The sequence below is a fragment of the Cryptotermes secundus genome, unplaced genomic scaffold (assembly GCF_002891405.2).
Source record: "Cryptotermes secundus unplaced genomic scaffold, Csec_1.0 scaffold271, whole genome shotgun sequence".
Classification (NCBI taxonomy): domain Eukaryota; kingdom Metazoa; phylum Arthropoda; class Insecta; order Blattodea; family Kalotermitidae; genus Cryptotermes; species Cryptotermes secundus.
Genome location: NW_019731219.1, coordinates 712,709 through 729,274, shown reverse-complemented (window position 1 = coordinate 729,274; position 16,566 = coordinate 712,709). Strand labels below are relative to the sequence as shown.

At 39.0% G+C, this 16,566-nt stretch overlaps 2 protein-coding genes across 3 annotated transcripts in view; one reads left to right on the top strand and one right to left on the bottom strand.

The window, feature by feature from the left end:
• LOC111866432 (RNA-binding protein 26) overlaps positions 1–1,364 on the bottom strand; it is a 53,869-nt gene extending 52,505 nt beyond the window's left edge. For both annotated transcript variants that reach the window (XM_023855390.2, XM_023855391.2), the window contains exon 1: positions 1,151–1,364. In XM_023855390.2, the coding sequence (XP_023711158.1) occupies positions 1,151–1,209 (59 nt within the window). In that variant the 5' untranslated portion in view covers positions 1,210–1,364. The remainder of the gene's footprint in view (positions 1–1,150) is intronic.
• Positions 1,365–1,456: 92 nt separating this feature from the next.
• LOC111866441 (26S proteasome non-ATPase regulatory subunit 13) lies at positions 1,457–9,693 on the top strand. The gene is made up of 8 exons (XM_023855410.2): positions 1,457–1,620; positions 2,536–2,649; positions 3,972–4,161; positions 5,770–5,906; positions 7,063–7,177; positions 7,614–7,802; positions 8,544–8,741; positions 9,461–9,693. Exons 1-8 carry the CDS (start codon positions 1,505–1,507, stop codon positions 9,557–9,559), a joined length of 1,158 nt encoding a protein of 385 aa, XP_023711178.1. The 5' UTR covers positions 1,457–1,504; the 3' UTR covers positions 9,560–9,693.
• Positions 9,694–16,566: the final 6,873 nt, after the last annotated feature.

The window sequence follows — 16,566 nt, the reverse complement described above, 5'->3', positions numbered from 1 at the left end:
TCCCTTCTTTCTCCTATAATCCTTCTCTTTCATGTTATTTGTCCATCCTGCCATCATTCCTGTCCCAACACTCAGCAACAGCATGGTGGGTTTTCCTAAAGTGCAAAAGAACTGGCGATTATTTATGCAAAGTTTCAGTTGTCTTTTGTTAACAAAACCTTGAAGATTTCTCGCCTGAGGTATTTTCTTTTTTTTATTGGGACCTAAGTTTTGGAGGTAGCTTCTAAAGTTTTAGGAAACTTATATAGGCATGTTGATATAACCATCTGGGATTTGAGTTCCTCCAAAAACACCGCTGCCAATTTACCAGACTACACAGCATCATATCACAAAGGCTTACTCTTGATACACCTCATTGATATGAACATTTCATATCTCTCTTCTTTATTTCCAGTTCTCATTCTCCACGTTTTTAAACAAGGTTTATGAAGATGGTAGAAACAACATTTCTGTTAATAGACTTTAAAGGATTCTGACGATGGTGTATGCTATATAGAACTATAAGGTTTATTTTGGACTCTATCCATCGTCTGGTACATATAAGACAAAAAACCACAACGTTTCAGAGATTGGATCTGTCTCCGTCCTCAGGTGGATGGGGCTAGATAGACCTACTCAGTTGGGCCCGTTAGAAAGAGCTGGTCCAGTGATTGAGACCAGCTCTTTCTAACGGGCCAAACTGAGTAGGTCTATCTAGCCCCATCCACCTGAGGACGGAGACAGATCCAATCTCTGAAACGTTGTGGTTTTTTGTCTTATATATATATACCAGACGATGGACAGAGTCCAAATTAAACCTTATAGTTCTATATAACATTTCTGTTGTACAGCAGAAGTTGTTCTGTTCTAAAATAAGAAAATAGGCAGCTGTTCCCAAATGGGAGGATTCGCCACCAATGATATTGAAATACATATGCCACTTGCTGTATATTACATGAACATATTTAAAAAAATCGGATGAACCGATGTAGGCTTACGGTACAATCAAGCGCACCAATCACGCTATTGAAATTATACAAAGTTTCTATTTCTGTACAATGAACGGAATCGGCTGCTGGCTAATTTCGGCCTGGGGGTTTACTCTTCTTTCCATTCACAGTAATAATGGTATATAATTGGTTGCAATATTAAGAACTTCTGGCCTACTTACAAAGGTTCTAGTACAGTTGTCAGCCACGATTTAAAAGCTTCTGGATCATTTATAATCATTTCTCCAATATAATTACTATAAAACACAATTCAAATCAAGAACCACCACAAACAAGCCTTCCAGCCTAGTTTTATTTTCATATAAATATGCCCTATGTAATTATCACTACCACAGGAACAGACAACAGAGACCTATTTAGTACCACATTTTACAACTAGTAGCACCATTATCGTACACATGTAAGCTACCTTGATCATTCACGGCGTCTCTAAGCTCGGATCATGTTGGTGCGAGATTTGTGCAGTCCGTCGTCGATCGTAGAGACCGTGGAGACAATGTGTTTAGCTCGTAATCATGGCGGCTGTTACGTTTAAGGATGTTAGCGATTATCTGTCGTTTAAACAGCGTAAGGAATCTGATAAGGATGTAGTAGGGGAATGGGCTCAGTTGGAAGAATTATATAACAAGAAGTGGGTACATGATCATAAATTAATTATACCTGATTTTGATGTCTAATATATTTAACTCTCAGTACATCTCTTAATTAAAAACTGAAACATCAAGCAGCATGTTATGTTGAAGAGTGCTGTCTTCTGGGATATGACTCCCTGTAGTCCGCTGAAAGTCAACCTGCTGTAATGCCGATATCTTGCTCCGCTTATTCGACCTCAGGATCGAGACGTTATGTGCTTCCGAAACGTTCGTTGACTATCAACGGACTGTATATTCCAGTTCCAGAAGACAGTATTATACATTAACCACTGCTGCTAGAACCTCATTTCCTACATAGCCCATATGTTGCATAGATCAAGGTTAAAACTTTTGACTTGATGTAAGTGTGCATGTATTTATGTATATGTTTGTGTGTATGTAGATATGTAGTAGTTTCCATTGTGTTAACCTCTTTGACAAATCTTGCCTAAAATTGTACCCGTTTCATCAGCATTTTTCACAGGCAGTTTTAAGAGTATCATCAGAAAATATTCAAAATAATTAATGAGTCAATACATTGCCACATTAGAGTTTACTTTTTAAGAGCATACTGTTTCTGTATTTGTTGGATTCATATTGACAAGTCTTGCTGGCTGTGGATGTAGGGAAACAAGATAGAAAATGAAAGAAGGAAAAGTGGAATAAAAGTATGGATCAAGCACTTGTGTGTTATGTTGAAGGTGAAAATGTAAAAGCTTCATAAAGAAAAGTGACATATATATATATATATATATAGCAAAGCCATTTGACATGACTCAAACAGTTCAATCCCCATCAGGTGCTGCAGTATTCCTTGAAGAAAAAGGTAGCCAAAATGATGATCGAAGCCCACAGTCGCCATTGAGTCACCATGAGAACAGTTTATATTTTGTCATGATACTTTGTTGTTTCAGATTATGGCACCAGTTAACATTGAAATTGGAGAGGTTTGTGAAACATGAGTCACTTCAGAAAGGGAATAATCTTCTTCAGTTGTATAACAATTTTATTCATGCGTTTGAGAATAAGTGAGTATAAGCTGATATTCAGTATTTAATACAGTAAAAATTCTGTAAGGAGCTGATTGCCAGCAAAGTAACCCCCCTCCCTATTCTGATGTATTGAAATGTCTCAAGTGAAGTTTGTGTGTAGGTGTGTCATGTGATGTATTAACCCATTGCCAAGTAGTAAATACTTTCCTAGAAGATGCTAGTAATTATTCAAACATATGTGTATCAGGAATAATGTCTGATGACAAGATTTTACTGGAAGTATCTTATGAAACCAGAAATGCAAGAGAAGAATGGTAGTAATAACCACAGAAGATTATGTGATACCATCTAATCTTATGCATTTCATTATTGTTTTATGGTTAAGGTAGGTGCATGGCTGGTAACTAAATTAAATTAATTTTTTTATGTTGCATTTTTTTTAATTTCTGTTGCCTGCATGGGCTGTGAATTCTGACAGTGGTGTGATGTGAATATTTATATAAACTTATACTTTCTGTTGTAAAAGGTGAAGTTATCCCTATAACAGGCTGTGAAGACCCATAGGGTTGTGAGACATTGAGGTTCCACAAATTCTGAATATTCAGCTCACATATGGTGAGGTTATCAGCCTTTTGCACCAGCTGCCCTTTACCCTCAGGAAGATTCCTAGTACTCAACTCCTATTAGAGGCTGAGTCAACCCCAGGGCCATACTGCAGTTTGAAGGATTAGCTCAATCGAAAAATCCAATCACCTCATCAGGAATTTAATAGATTGTCACAGGAAATCAGAGTTTTTAGATGCTATATTTTGTTAACTGTTTTACACTGTTAAAGAATGAGCCATTGAAGTTGTGACCTCTGTTAGTAAATTTTCATATGTGCTTCTTTCATGGCTCTACAGGTATTTAGCCAGTAATTTATTTCATACATGCCTCAGCATCTGTGGAGTAGATGTTTGAACAGCTGTATTGGCAGAATTGGAGTGTTACAATAAGTCTATTTGCAGCTCCAGTATCAAGAGACTCAGTCTTACCCCATGTCAGGAATAAGAAAGAAGTTGGGTCCCTGCCTAATGCACCTGTGCAGGGCACTTCTGGCAGGTGGTCCAGAGTTTGACTGTTCCAGAGACTGAATGTATTTCCTCTAGGTTTTTGTAAGCTACAGCTACTTCCTTCCATACCCTCTCCAATTCATCATTCAGTTATCCTACCATTGCCCATGTGACACACAGATACTATACAATTAACAGTGTCATTAAAGAAAAAAGGATCTGACATAGAAATCTCCAGAAATATGTCTTCAGTTATTTCCTTTATGTAATATCGAGTGTATAGTGAATTGTGTTTATAATTTTCAGAATAAATCCTCTGTCTCTAGTTGAGATACTTGCACACATTATAGTGCAGTTTGAAGATAAGAAAGAAGCCATTCAGTTCTTGGAGAAGACAGAAGCAAAAGTGAAGGGCAGTAATGAGGCTGTTGCATTGTGCAAAGTTCTCAGTGGCCAGATTCTATTAGAACAGTTGGGAGACCAAGAAGGAACAAAGGTAATCATGTGAGACTGGAAGTTCTCAAAGTAGTGACTAATGAAGATTAGTCTCTCATAGACTGTCACATTGTGTAGTCTGCTAAATGTTGACCGATGTTTTACCTCGAAGATGGAGGCAGTATGTTCCTGCCAGATGTCTGTGAACTTTTGCTGGGCTACGTATTATCACATCCCAGAGGACAATAATCTTCAAAGATAATCAGTTACATTTATGGCTTGTACTCTCATATTTTCTTTGTAATTCATACCCCTCACATAATTAAAAAGAAACTTTAATGTATTCCTCTAACATGTGTGGTGTTTCAACTGGATATCCACTACCCAAGTATATTTACACATTTGTCACTTCCTTAATAAAGAGTGATCAAGGTATTAGAGATTTAAGTCTGTTGACCCTTTAGTGACTGAGCGAGTGACCGCTGCTTGTCGGCGAAGTAAGTGCAAACTTTTTGCGGATAGAGGGTGCCATGTGGTCAGTGCAACGAATCCCCATGGCCGTTAATTTCGGTTTTCTATTTCCTTGAAATAGCTCCTTAGTTATCCTCGCAAGGCTGAGTGGACCCCATTCCAGACCCACCATTTCTCAGAAAATCTGGTAGTGCCAGGATCAAACCCGGACCTCTGGATCTGTAGCCAGGAATTCTGACCACTAGACAACACAGAGGTGGGCTATGATGCCTATGCCAAAGTTACACGATGACCAACAGGACCAGGTAGTCACCTCCCAGAGTCATGAGACAGAAAAATATGGTCATGAGTCCAGTGAGACCTGGAACCTAGAATGACTGTGCTGGCTTTGGCAAGCAGCAGTTTGCCTGACCAGCCAACAGGACAGCTTGAATAGTTGCATGAATTCCAAAGTTGTGAGACAGAAAAATATGTAATGAGTCCTACATGACCCAGGACCAAGAATAACTGCTGGTGAAGACCGGGAGCAATTTATATAGCTGGTTTACCAACAGGACAATTTTGAGAGAGAAAAATATGCCCAAACTGAGGACTGACACTGCTGGCAAGGGCCAGCAGCAATTTACCAGGCAGATAGACAGGACAGTTGCATGACTACCAGAGTTGAGAGACAGAAAACTATGGTCATGAGTTCCATGGAACCCAGAACCAAGAATGACTGTTGGCAAGAGCCAGCAGCAGTTTTCCTGACCAACTGATAGGACAGTCAGAGAGGGACAGTAGTCAGATCCCTCTTCTCATCAAAGAGGAGGCCCCATTTCCAAACACATAAGTAGTCTTGAAAAGAACAGGAGTGTGGTTGTGGGTCCTGAGAGAGCCCAGAACAAAGAATGACTGTGCTGACAATGGCCAGCAGCAGAAAAAAATTGCTCTGCACAGGACAGTCAGTCGGAAGTTAGTGAGCATGAGAGAGCAAAAGTAATCTCCGTTATTAGAAACTGCTAACAAGCTACATGTACATGAATACATAGACTGGGAAGTCTTGCATTGTGCCATAGTTATTTGTATAGTGTGTAGATTAGTGAAAGTTCTATACCTGTTTGTAGTTACATATAATAAGCATTCAGTATTCTATCAAAACCTCATGAATAGTCACTAACACATGACATGTATATTTTGGTGTGATGTAATTTTACAGAGAGTGATTGAAGATGTAGAGAAAATCCTGGATGATGCAGATGGTATAACATCAGTGCATGGCCGGTACTACCTCCTTGCCAGCCAGTTCTATCGCTTACAAGGGAAGCATGCAGACTATTACCATACAGCTCTAAGGTTGGTTGGTTGGTTGTTTTTTTTTATTTCTTGTGGGTTATTCATGATGGGGGCACGCGGTAGCGTAGTGGTTGAGGTGCCACGCTACAAGACAGAAGGTCGTGGGTTCAAATCAACATGAGGTCATTGGATGTTTTTCAGTTGACCTAATCCTTCCAGCCACACTAGGCCCTGGGGTTTACTCAGCCTCTAACAGAAATGAGTACCAGGAATTAATTAAATAATTTTCCTGGGAAGTAAAGCGCGGGCGGCACGTAAGGCTGACAACCTTACCGCCATCTTTGAGCCGATTGTCTAGACAATGTGGGACCCTCAATGTCTCACAACCCGATGGGCCTTCATGACCTGGTACAGGGATAGCTTTACTTTTTTTTATTTCATGATGCTTTCAGTATGAAGTGTATGTGGTGTCAGATGGTAGGATGATGGATGAATTGGAAGGAAGTGGTTGTGGCCTCATTGTGGAACTGTCCTGGAATTTGCCTGGAGGGGCCAAGGAAAATCACATGAAACTTCAGTAAGGGTAGCCATTGCCTCAGCCATGATTTGAACCAGGCATCTCCCAAACATAATTCTAAGAGTGCTGCCTCTAGACCAGCCTGTTTGGTTTGCTGGTTTCTCAAGTGTACTCTGCATAAATAGGAAATCTCATTAACTTTGAAGAAATTCCTCTAAAAATAACTACTGTGAGGTAGGAATTATTGAAAATTAACTCCAAGGACAGATACTCTCCTCCTCCCAAAATAACAAACATTTGAATGTTCAGGAAGGGAGAGACATATTGTCTGTTGATCATCAGTTGATTCATACCTTTTGAGCATTTGGTTAGATTTTGCATGCTAACATTTCTTCCAGCATTATTTTTACAGTTATCCAGTGACAACTTACATCATTGTCAGTCACAAAAGATATAGACAGGAGAAGTCTGAAGGAACATTTTGAATTGAAGAGCTCTGGTAGTGTACCCTCCAGAATTGTCAAGTACAAACTTAGAGAATGCTTAGGAACACACCCAAAATGATGCAAAGACTCTGTTGTGTAATGTCAGTAACAGGTTGGCTTTGAATAATAAGATAATAAGAGTTAGTCAGTGATGATGGAAATAACTGTTTTTGCTGAACTATGAAAAATACTGTTTTAATCTTCACTTATTCAGGTACTTGGGTTGTGTGGAACTGTCTGACTTGAATCAAAGTGAACAGGAGCAACATGCGTTCTTCCTTGGTCTTGCCGCTCTCCTTGGGGAAGGTGTATATAACCTTGGAGAACTGGTGAGTAGAAAAGGGACGAGAGATAGAAAAGAACAGCTATTATCTTCAAATTGAAGACATGCATGCACCTATCACACCAAAATGTTGAGTAGTTTTCAAAATTGCACTTCACTGTAGAAAAGTACCAATTCTCTCAGCTTCGCATTAGACAGTATGCACTTGATTTACAAATTGTTTCATCAGTGCAGTATTTCATTGCTGTACTATGAATGTGTTTTTTAACCCGAAGATAAAGTTCTAACACATTAATTTTTTTCTATGAAATTCCTCGATACAAAGATGAACATCACAGCACATTGTATATATAGTGCAACAGTTCTGTCTGTAATGCATAGCATGCATTTATTTACATGTGGCAGAAGTGTTTTGTTTGTAACAATTAAAGGGCTAAGCAGTGTTTAGGTTGGATATAGAAGTATGAATGTCCCTGTTGCAGCTGGCTCATCCAGTCCTGGAAATGCTTAAGTCTACAGACAAGGCATGGCTAGTAGATCTCCTGTATGCTTTTAACACTGGAGACATTGTCCTGTTTGAGAAGATGAAGCCCCAGTGGTCCAGTATTGCTGACTTGGCAGCACAGGAGCTAAAACTGCGACAGAAAATCTCTCTTCTTTGCCTGATGGAAGTAAGAAACGCAGAAATTATCACTTTTAAAGTGGATATTTATGAAGTGCATTCAGTAGGACTGATCACATTAAGTGATTCTGCCACATGAAGCAATAGAAGTGTTGATTCATGAGATTTTAACAATACAAACTGAAAAGAAATGGCAGAGGTGAGAAATCCATACAGAACTTCAGTCAGAAAACCTGAATTGGTCACTTGGAAAACCCAAGTATAGGTGGATTATATTCAGATGAATCATACATAAATAAGATATGCCTTGATTCACTTGGCTAAGTTGGGGACCAATGGTAGGATATTGTGAAGACAGCAATGAGAATTTGTGTTGTATAGAAAGTGGGGCAACTGTCAGCTTCTCAAAATGATTAGAAGCTCAGTTGTGAATGTAATCATTGACATGACATTGGAATAGTTTAAAAAGAATACTCAGTGATGATTTTTAATTTCTAGTGATGCAGAAGTTTACATATTTAATGGCTACAACTTATTTTTTACATAAAATGTTTGGAAACTCGGTACATGTATTGTGCATTGTAGTGCAGTTGGTCATTCCAAACAGCTATGAAGGCTATCTACCTTTTCTATAGGTACTAGCAATAATGATGAGTGAAGCATGAATATGATCACTACCACTCACCTCCAGTTACATAAGACATTAAGAATGTGTAAAGCTTCACATCCACCCATCCAGAAAGCATTCATGGGACATACATTATTTAGCCTTTATTGCCCTTTGTTGCAGATGACATTCAAGCGACCTGCCACAGACCGACAGTTAACCTTTGAGGAGATATCTCGAGAAACACGTCTGCCTCTGAATGAGGTTGAATTGTTAGTGATGAAAGCTCTAGCACAGGGGTTGGTACGTGGAGCTATTGACCAAGTGGCCTGCAATGTACACATGACATGGGTACAGCCCAGAGTGCTAGACAAACAACAGGTATGATACTAAAACAGATATGAATTGGATTAGTTCATGTGCTGTAGTAATACGGATATGTAGCTTAGGTTGGGACAACAAGAAGTAGATATTGTGATGTGCCATCTAAAAGCTGGAATATCTGAGTCAGAGCAGGACTCCATTGCTAGACAACGGCCCGGTAGCCACGTTTCCTGCCCAACAAAGGTGACATTTTTCATGATAACAGCCATGTAAATGCTTATTCTCACAGCAACAGAAGAAATGGTTTCATGACAATGGAGAGATCAACTGTGCAATTTGGTGTTCCCTACTTGGTAAGCCAAGCAACATGAAAGAGGTCAGAATTGAAGGAAGAGCCCAGAGAGTTCAGAAGTGTTGGTTGAGGGGACACAGTGTGTGTGTGTGTGTGTGTGTGTGTGTGTTTTTTTTTTAAATTGTGTGTAAATGTGTAGCATGTCCAGTAAATGCAACAATCAAATCTTACAAACCACAGTTATTTGTCATGGAACCCTGGACATGTGACAATATAGAATGGGGTGTGGGCACCCCTTTGTAAGATATCAGTGGATAATGCTAAAATTTGATCTCAGGAAAATAATAGCATGAGTGAATATGAACTTAGACAGAAGTGGTTCAGGATTATGTCAGATGGCTGAGTTTGAAAGTAACAGTGAAGAGTTACTTGAAAGATGCAGTTGCTCCTGTTCTGTCTACTTCATATTTGTGATTTGTTGCAGATATCTTCCATGGTTCAGCGTCTGGATTGCTGGTGCAAGGATGTTAATTCCATGGAGCTGCTACTAGAAACTAAGGCTCATGAGTTCCTGACTTTGTAAAGTATTACCTGCATAGGAGTGAAAGCAGTTTCATATTTAATTCCCTTGAATATATTTGTAAAACATGTTTATCATCATTGATCAGGATAAGAATATGTATCTTTGCATTAAAATATTAAAGTACTGCATTAACAGCTGTGTATGTTTTTCTTTGCTTAAGTGCATAAAACATAGTGATGTGATTATGCCTATTTGTGTAGTTTTTATCTCCATAATAACTGAAGGACTTTTAAATTGGCATTAGCATTTTGCTGGATGAATTTCTTTGTGGTACATACCTGTCCGATGTAACTACTGTTTATATGAAGCTCAGATCACACTTTTGAGATTTTAGCCAGATCAACCAATTCATAAAAATTTCCATCTTATAGAATTTATTGAAATTTGGTAGACTCCGAGTGAATGATTTATGAATTATTATTTCAAAATGTGAAAAAGATCAAGTTTTGATTTGCTGGTTAAAGTTCATCTCCCTGTATTCTGAAGCCTATTAAAGATATAGCAGTGACTAAAATATAGTTTTAAAGATAGTGTGATGTCATAACTGAAAGAAATTATCTCTTGCTAGGTTTTGGCACAGTAAACATGTGATGATACCATTTATGCACATGACAATAGAGGAACTGCTGGAAATGGTGTTTTCTATTTGGCCAAAGCCAAGGATATATAGGTAGGACCAATGGACCAGTTGATAATTGATTTTGTGTCAATTCTCAACTGCTCTATTGGTCCTCTTTACATAGCCTTGGAGTTGTGCTGAAGGCTCCCAGAGCCATTAAACAGTAAAATATGGTCATGAGTCTCATGGGACTCAAAACCAAGACTCACTGTGCTGGTGAGGGCCAGCAGTAATTTAACATCCAGCCAATTGAGAATTGACAGTTGAATTAATTATACTAAACATGGGTTCTTTACTAAATCAAAATTCACTAAATATGGGAAAATAACACAGGGCGAGCATAAAGTAGCTTTACAGCTGTGGGAGCCACCCATGTTGAATGAAGTGCTGGCCAATCAGTGCAGACTACAGCAGCTCTAACACCAATTGGTTCATGCACCATGGTCCGCACTGATCGACCAGTGCTTGATTCAGTGTGGGTGGCTCCCACACAGCTTTCAAAGATTGTAGAAGTAAATATCTAAAATATAATTTACATTATAAACAGAAAACGAATTAGCGAACAAAAATTTAACAGAAACACTATGTAACTACCTACATCTGCTGTATGCATACAATATACAAAACTCCATGTATCTAACTACAGATCTAAACCATAAAAATTAGCAGAGATGTGAGAATATGTTCATTTGACATAGAAAACATGTACACTAACATACCAAAATAGAAACTACAGGTATAATAACCAACATATTACAAATCTATGAAAATAGACAAGAAGGAAATAATACACATACTAAAAACAGTAATGGAACAGAAATATTACAAGCAGATGGACTAGCTATGGGTGCTGCAATATCAGCTGAAGCACATATTCAAAACATGCAACACAAATCCAATATTAATACAACACCAAATATTATAGATGTGTAGATAACATTCTTTTAAGCTATGCCCAAAAGAAAACACAAGACAAAACATTGACCAAATTCAACAAACAACCCATTATAAAGTCACTATAAAAAGAATTACACAACTCCATTAACTTTCTTGATCTTTCACTATACCACAGGGAAAAAGAGATCAAATTTACAATATGCAGAAAACCCACTCAAACAGATATCATAATACCCAATGACACCTGCCATCCACAGGAACATAAAATATCAAGTAGCAACTAATTAGTAAACACAAAAAGTGATGTACACTCAACTAGTTGGAACATACATACTGATGTTCATAGGGCTAACAAAAAAAAAAAAAAAAGATGCTGTAAGAGGAAAATAGCATAGGAAAGGCTAGAGAGTTAATGTTCTTAAACAAATGTATTTTAGCATGAATGACTAAAATGCAGTAGCAGTGAAATATTTTAACTTAAGAATTAGTGCAGTGTGCAGTTTCAAAAAGTGAAGAGTTGCCTGAGGATGGCTGAAACATGTAGCAGTGATGGTGATTTTAATACGAGGGCAAATCGAAAAGTCTGCCCCTATTTTTTTCAGCCACAGTACACATACAGGGAAATCAAAATAAAGGCAGTGTTCTAAGTACTTTTGACTATTTTTCCACATAGTCACCACCCTGGTTCAGGCATTTGTCCTGTCACACCACTAGTCTGGAGATGCCGCTGTTGTAGAGTTTGGCTGGTTGAGCGCGGAACCACCGCCGGACAGCGGTTTTCACGTCATCAGAAATGAACCTCTGGCCTGCCAGGAACTTCTTCAGTGGATTTTTCTGGATTTCATTGTCACCGAAGATGAAACGTGGGTATTGCATTTCACTCCAGAATTCAAGCAGCAGAACCTGGTGTGAAAACACCCCAGTTCACCTGTCATGAAGAAATTCTGCAGAACGCCATCCGTCGGGAAGTTGATGATCACGGTTTTCTAGGATCACCGAGGACCACGCCTGCGGGATTTCATGCCACGAGGTGCCACCATCAATGCGGACAGCTATTGTGGCACACTTGCATTTCTGCGAGCTGCGCCTGGGGACTCGTGGATGATGTGGTTCTCCTCCATGACAACACCAGGCCTCATGTGGCAAACAGGACTGCCACCCGACTGCAGTCATTCGGATGGGAGATTATGGAGCATGCACCGTATAGTCCAGACCTCGCCCCCAGTGATTATGTGTTTGGTCCACTGAAGAAGTTTCTGGCAGGCCAGAGGTTCATTTCTGACGATGACGCGAAAACCGCTGTCCGGCAGTGGTTCCGCACTCAATCAGCCGAATTATACAACAGCGGCATCTCCAAACTAGTGGTGCAATGGGACAAATGCCTGAACCAGGGTGGTGACTATGTGAAAAAATAGTCAGATGTACTTAGAACACTGCCTGTATTTTGATTTACCTGTATGTGTATTATTGTGGCTGAAAAAAATAGGGACAAAGACTTTTCGATTTGCCCTCGTATTATTTTAAAGTAACGACAGACTGAACAGAGCTGTATTAAAGACGGAAAATGAAACATCAATGCAACAGGATACTGAAATATAATATTGTCACGAATTATAAGTGTGACTATAGGCAGGATATGGATTGGATATTAGATTTATTAACCACTTGTATACACCACTCAGAACTACACTTTACAGATCACTGACACACACAGACTAGTGTCCTGAGTCTGTCACAGTCTCCAGTAGCTGTTTTCTGGCAACAGATTTAACATAGGAACTGTAACAGTCTCACTGAATTACACACTCCAAGTACAAGTATTACATAAAATCTTATCACACCCACATTCTTGCAACTAACTCTTTTCTTTGCAGCCTCCCATACAGAACTCCACTGAACTGCCAACCCTCAACTAACTCACTCACTAACTAACTAACTACTTCATTTCACTCAGCTGGCCTGGGATCCTCATTATATAGCTTCAAGACAGACCCAACAGAAAACACCGTTCTTCTATTGTTGCTCGTGTTCATTTCTGCGCAAAAGTGTTTACTGAGCTGTTGCTTAGAAATGAATCACATAACCCTGTTGTTCTGTTGTATGCGTCTATTTTGTGGGTGTTACCTAGCAATGGCTGCTGTCTACAAAGTCACTGCTTAGCAATGGGTCTATATGTCACAATATTACAGTGAAAAACAGACAAATACAACAAAAGTGGCATACACCAAATGAAATGTTTAGACTGTCAACTAAAATATGCTGAACAAACAAGTAGACCATTCCACACCAGATACAAAGAACATATAAAAGCAATTAGATATAATAATAGTAATTCAGGATACTCAAACCACATATTAAACACAGGACATAAATATGGAACCGTAACAGATACTGTAGACATCATAAGGATACACAGAAACGGAAACCACATTGTAATAATACCACATACATAAGATCAGCAAAAATAACTTGCAAATGAATCACACAAACCTAGACACATACTTGTATAACCCAATATTCAGAGCCTGCAGGAAATGAACACCAGCTAGCAGCACACATGGCCTACACCCTATACAGAAACACTAAAAGTGACTGCACTGACTGGTTGTCAGGAGCAAGCTTCCACTTCTACAGAAAACACTCAGAACAGCCACACATGGCACAAAAGGACAAACCAAAACATCAACAAAAACGAAAGTACCATCACAAATGCAGAGGCCGAACATATATAATATACTCGTATGCATCTTGAAAGTAAAACACTAATATAACCCATTACATATTACAGATACACCTGATAGATGCGTAACAATGGCATGATAATCTAATATATAACCTACAATTTTTAGAAGCATTACATCAAAATGAAAAGCAGAACAGCATAAGAAGAGAGCAGCAGGTTCCTTCAATCCAATATCTTATACATCTGATGATGGCCAGTTAGGCTGAAACATATAGTGTTGTATAATAAGAGAGACAAAAATGTGTGATTAATATATCGATAAAACTGCATAAAGACAGCAAGGACTGAGAACACAAAAGTTAGAATACACAGTGCAACAGGATGTTGCAGTGTAATACAATGTAAAAACATACTGACATACAGAAAATGACAGATCATGGTCATACATATAGCCATACACATTGAGTTTTAGGAACTACAGGACTTCAATGTAGCTTCCAGCCATTACACGACAAAAAGCTAATGCTCTCTTCCCAGACATGATGTAGGATATCAGGCATATACCTGCAACAGAATTTCCTATCCTTTTCCTTAGGCCTTTGGCATTCAATGGCAAAAGTGGGAAGAAAACAGTCTTTCACAAATCCTCACAAGAAGTCCACCAGAGTTAAGTAGGGAGAGTGAGATGACCATGCAACAGATTTAGCCCAATCCACTGAACTGGGAAATGACAACAGAGAAATTGAAGCACTTACATACAAAAATAAAGTGCACCATTGTGCTGGAAACTTACAATTTTTGTGTTTGTCTGTTGATCTGTGGAATCAGAAAGTTCTCTAGCATATCCAGGTATGCAGTATCAGTGAAAGTCCTCTCCATGAAGGAGGAGCCATATACTTTTAACGTACTCGCACTGAAACATTCACCTTCAGACTGCCATAAATATGATGCACATACGCATGAGGATTCTGACTTCCCAGAATTCTTGCTTACCACTTGGACTGCCTGCAAGAACATGCATATATACGAATGAGGATTTGCCTGGTTATAAAGGTTCAAAAGATCAGCTGACTTTGCTCAGGAGTGTCCAAACATTGTGGATGAGCCAGTCACCACCCGAATGAAAGAAGAGACTGCACGCAGCTTAAGAGCCAGAGATGTACGAGTGTCAGTCACTCTCAGAAGTTTTGCCCACGCTGACCAGAAAAGAAAAATGATAGTGAGCCTGTAGGATACTCAGGACAAGAGGGAGGATTGTGGCATACCTGCTCACTTAAGACACCAGTTGTCATGTGTATGGAGTGACTATACTCGTAGATGGGGTTTGGGTTGGTGACTCGATTCACTGACCACTTACTCACTCATGACTCATGACTGTACTTTACAGATCATTGACACACACAGAGTAGTGGTGTACTCAGTCTATTACAGTCTTCACTAGCTGTTTCATGGCAATGGATATTAAAACAGAAACTATAACAGTCTCTCTGAATTACACACACTTAACGTCTTCTCTTCAGAGCCAGACATTCAACTGAGCACTCTTACAACTAACTCACGACCATTTCACAACAATCTCCTAGTCTTCTCTTCACCGCCTATCAACTGACTAAGCTCTAAACCTTGGCTTGCTTATAACCTCTCTGTATGGACCAAATAAAAAAAAAACACAGCTTTTCCATTGTTGTAGTCCAACTGTTGCATTATTATGAATCTGCTGTCTAGCAATGGGTGCTGCCTCATTTGTTTTACAGCCATTGCCTAGAAATGAATGTTGTTCCAGAGCCATTCACTAGCAAAGGCTGTTTCTCTGGCTCCACAGTTTCTGCTTTGAGCAAACATGCCACAAAACATAAACACTTTCTGACATTCATTTTATCTTTATTTCTTGCAACTATAACCTCATTAAATTACATATCAGAACCTCTTATGTCTGAGTTTTAGTCATTAAGACAAAAAAATATTCGTAACATTAAGTGTAATAAACAAGTATCAAAACAATATCCAGGTGACCATATCAATTAAGTACAATTACAATTTAAACTTATCTTACAAATTAGTAATTCAAACATTTTGGTGTTTTAAAGAAAGCCTGAGTCATTATTCTAGTCTGTATATATATCAGAAATCATTCTGAAATGATTCAAATGAGAGAATTTTATTTCTTCAGTTATTCCTCATATAACATTTTGCATAATTTAATAATGCGCTGTAGCATTGCAATTACGTGGGGCAATCCAAAAGTTTCCGAAATTTGAATTTTGCGCGCGAATGGATATGAGTACATCAAAATACCGCTAGGTGTCTCCTCACACATCCTTCTTGAATCAGTGTGGCAAGCGGCATCGAGTTGAGTGGTTGGGTTTATTGTTGGTGAATGTATTTCCATTGTTGTGTTTCCGTGAGTCTGCGGTTTTGCGATGGCTGATCTGAGAGAGCAGCGTGTCTGTATAAAGTTTTGTTTCAAACTTGGGAAAACCGCTGCAGAAACGCACCAAATGTTGAAGCAAGCTTTTTGTGACAACAGTTTAGGCCAGACACAAACTTACGACTGGTATAAGCGTTTTAAAAATGGCCAAACATTGACTGATGATGACAATCATTCGGGACGGCCGTCAACGGACAAAACACCAGAAAATGTCGCGAAAGTTAGGGATCTGATTCTGCAAGATCATACACTGACCATCCAAGACCTCTGTAACACCTTGGGACTAAGTTATGATACATGTCAACGAATTTTGTCAGAGGAACTGAACATGAGGGGGATTGCGGCGAAGTTTGTGCCACGACTGCTGCAAAATGAACAGA

What these genes read in the sequence shown, in the direction of transcription:
- LOC111866441 (XM_023855410.2), top strand. Translation starts at nt 1,505, where the DNA reads ATGGCGGCTGTTACGTTTAAGGATGTTAGCGATTATCTGTCGTTTAAA. An exon ending in ATTCATGCGTTTGAGAATAA is followed by an intron (nt 2,650 to 3,971) that starts GTGAGTATAAGC and finishes TATAATTTTCAG; the next exon opens with AATAAATCCTCTGTCTCTAG. An exon ending in GAGACCAAGAAGGAACAAAG is followed by an intron (nt 4,162 to 5,769) that starts GTAATCATGTGA and finishes GTAATTTTACAG; the next exon opens with AGAGTGATTGAAGATGTAGA.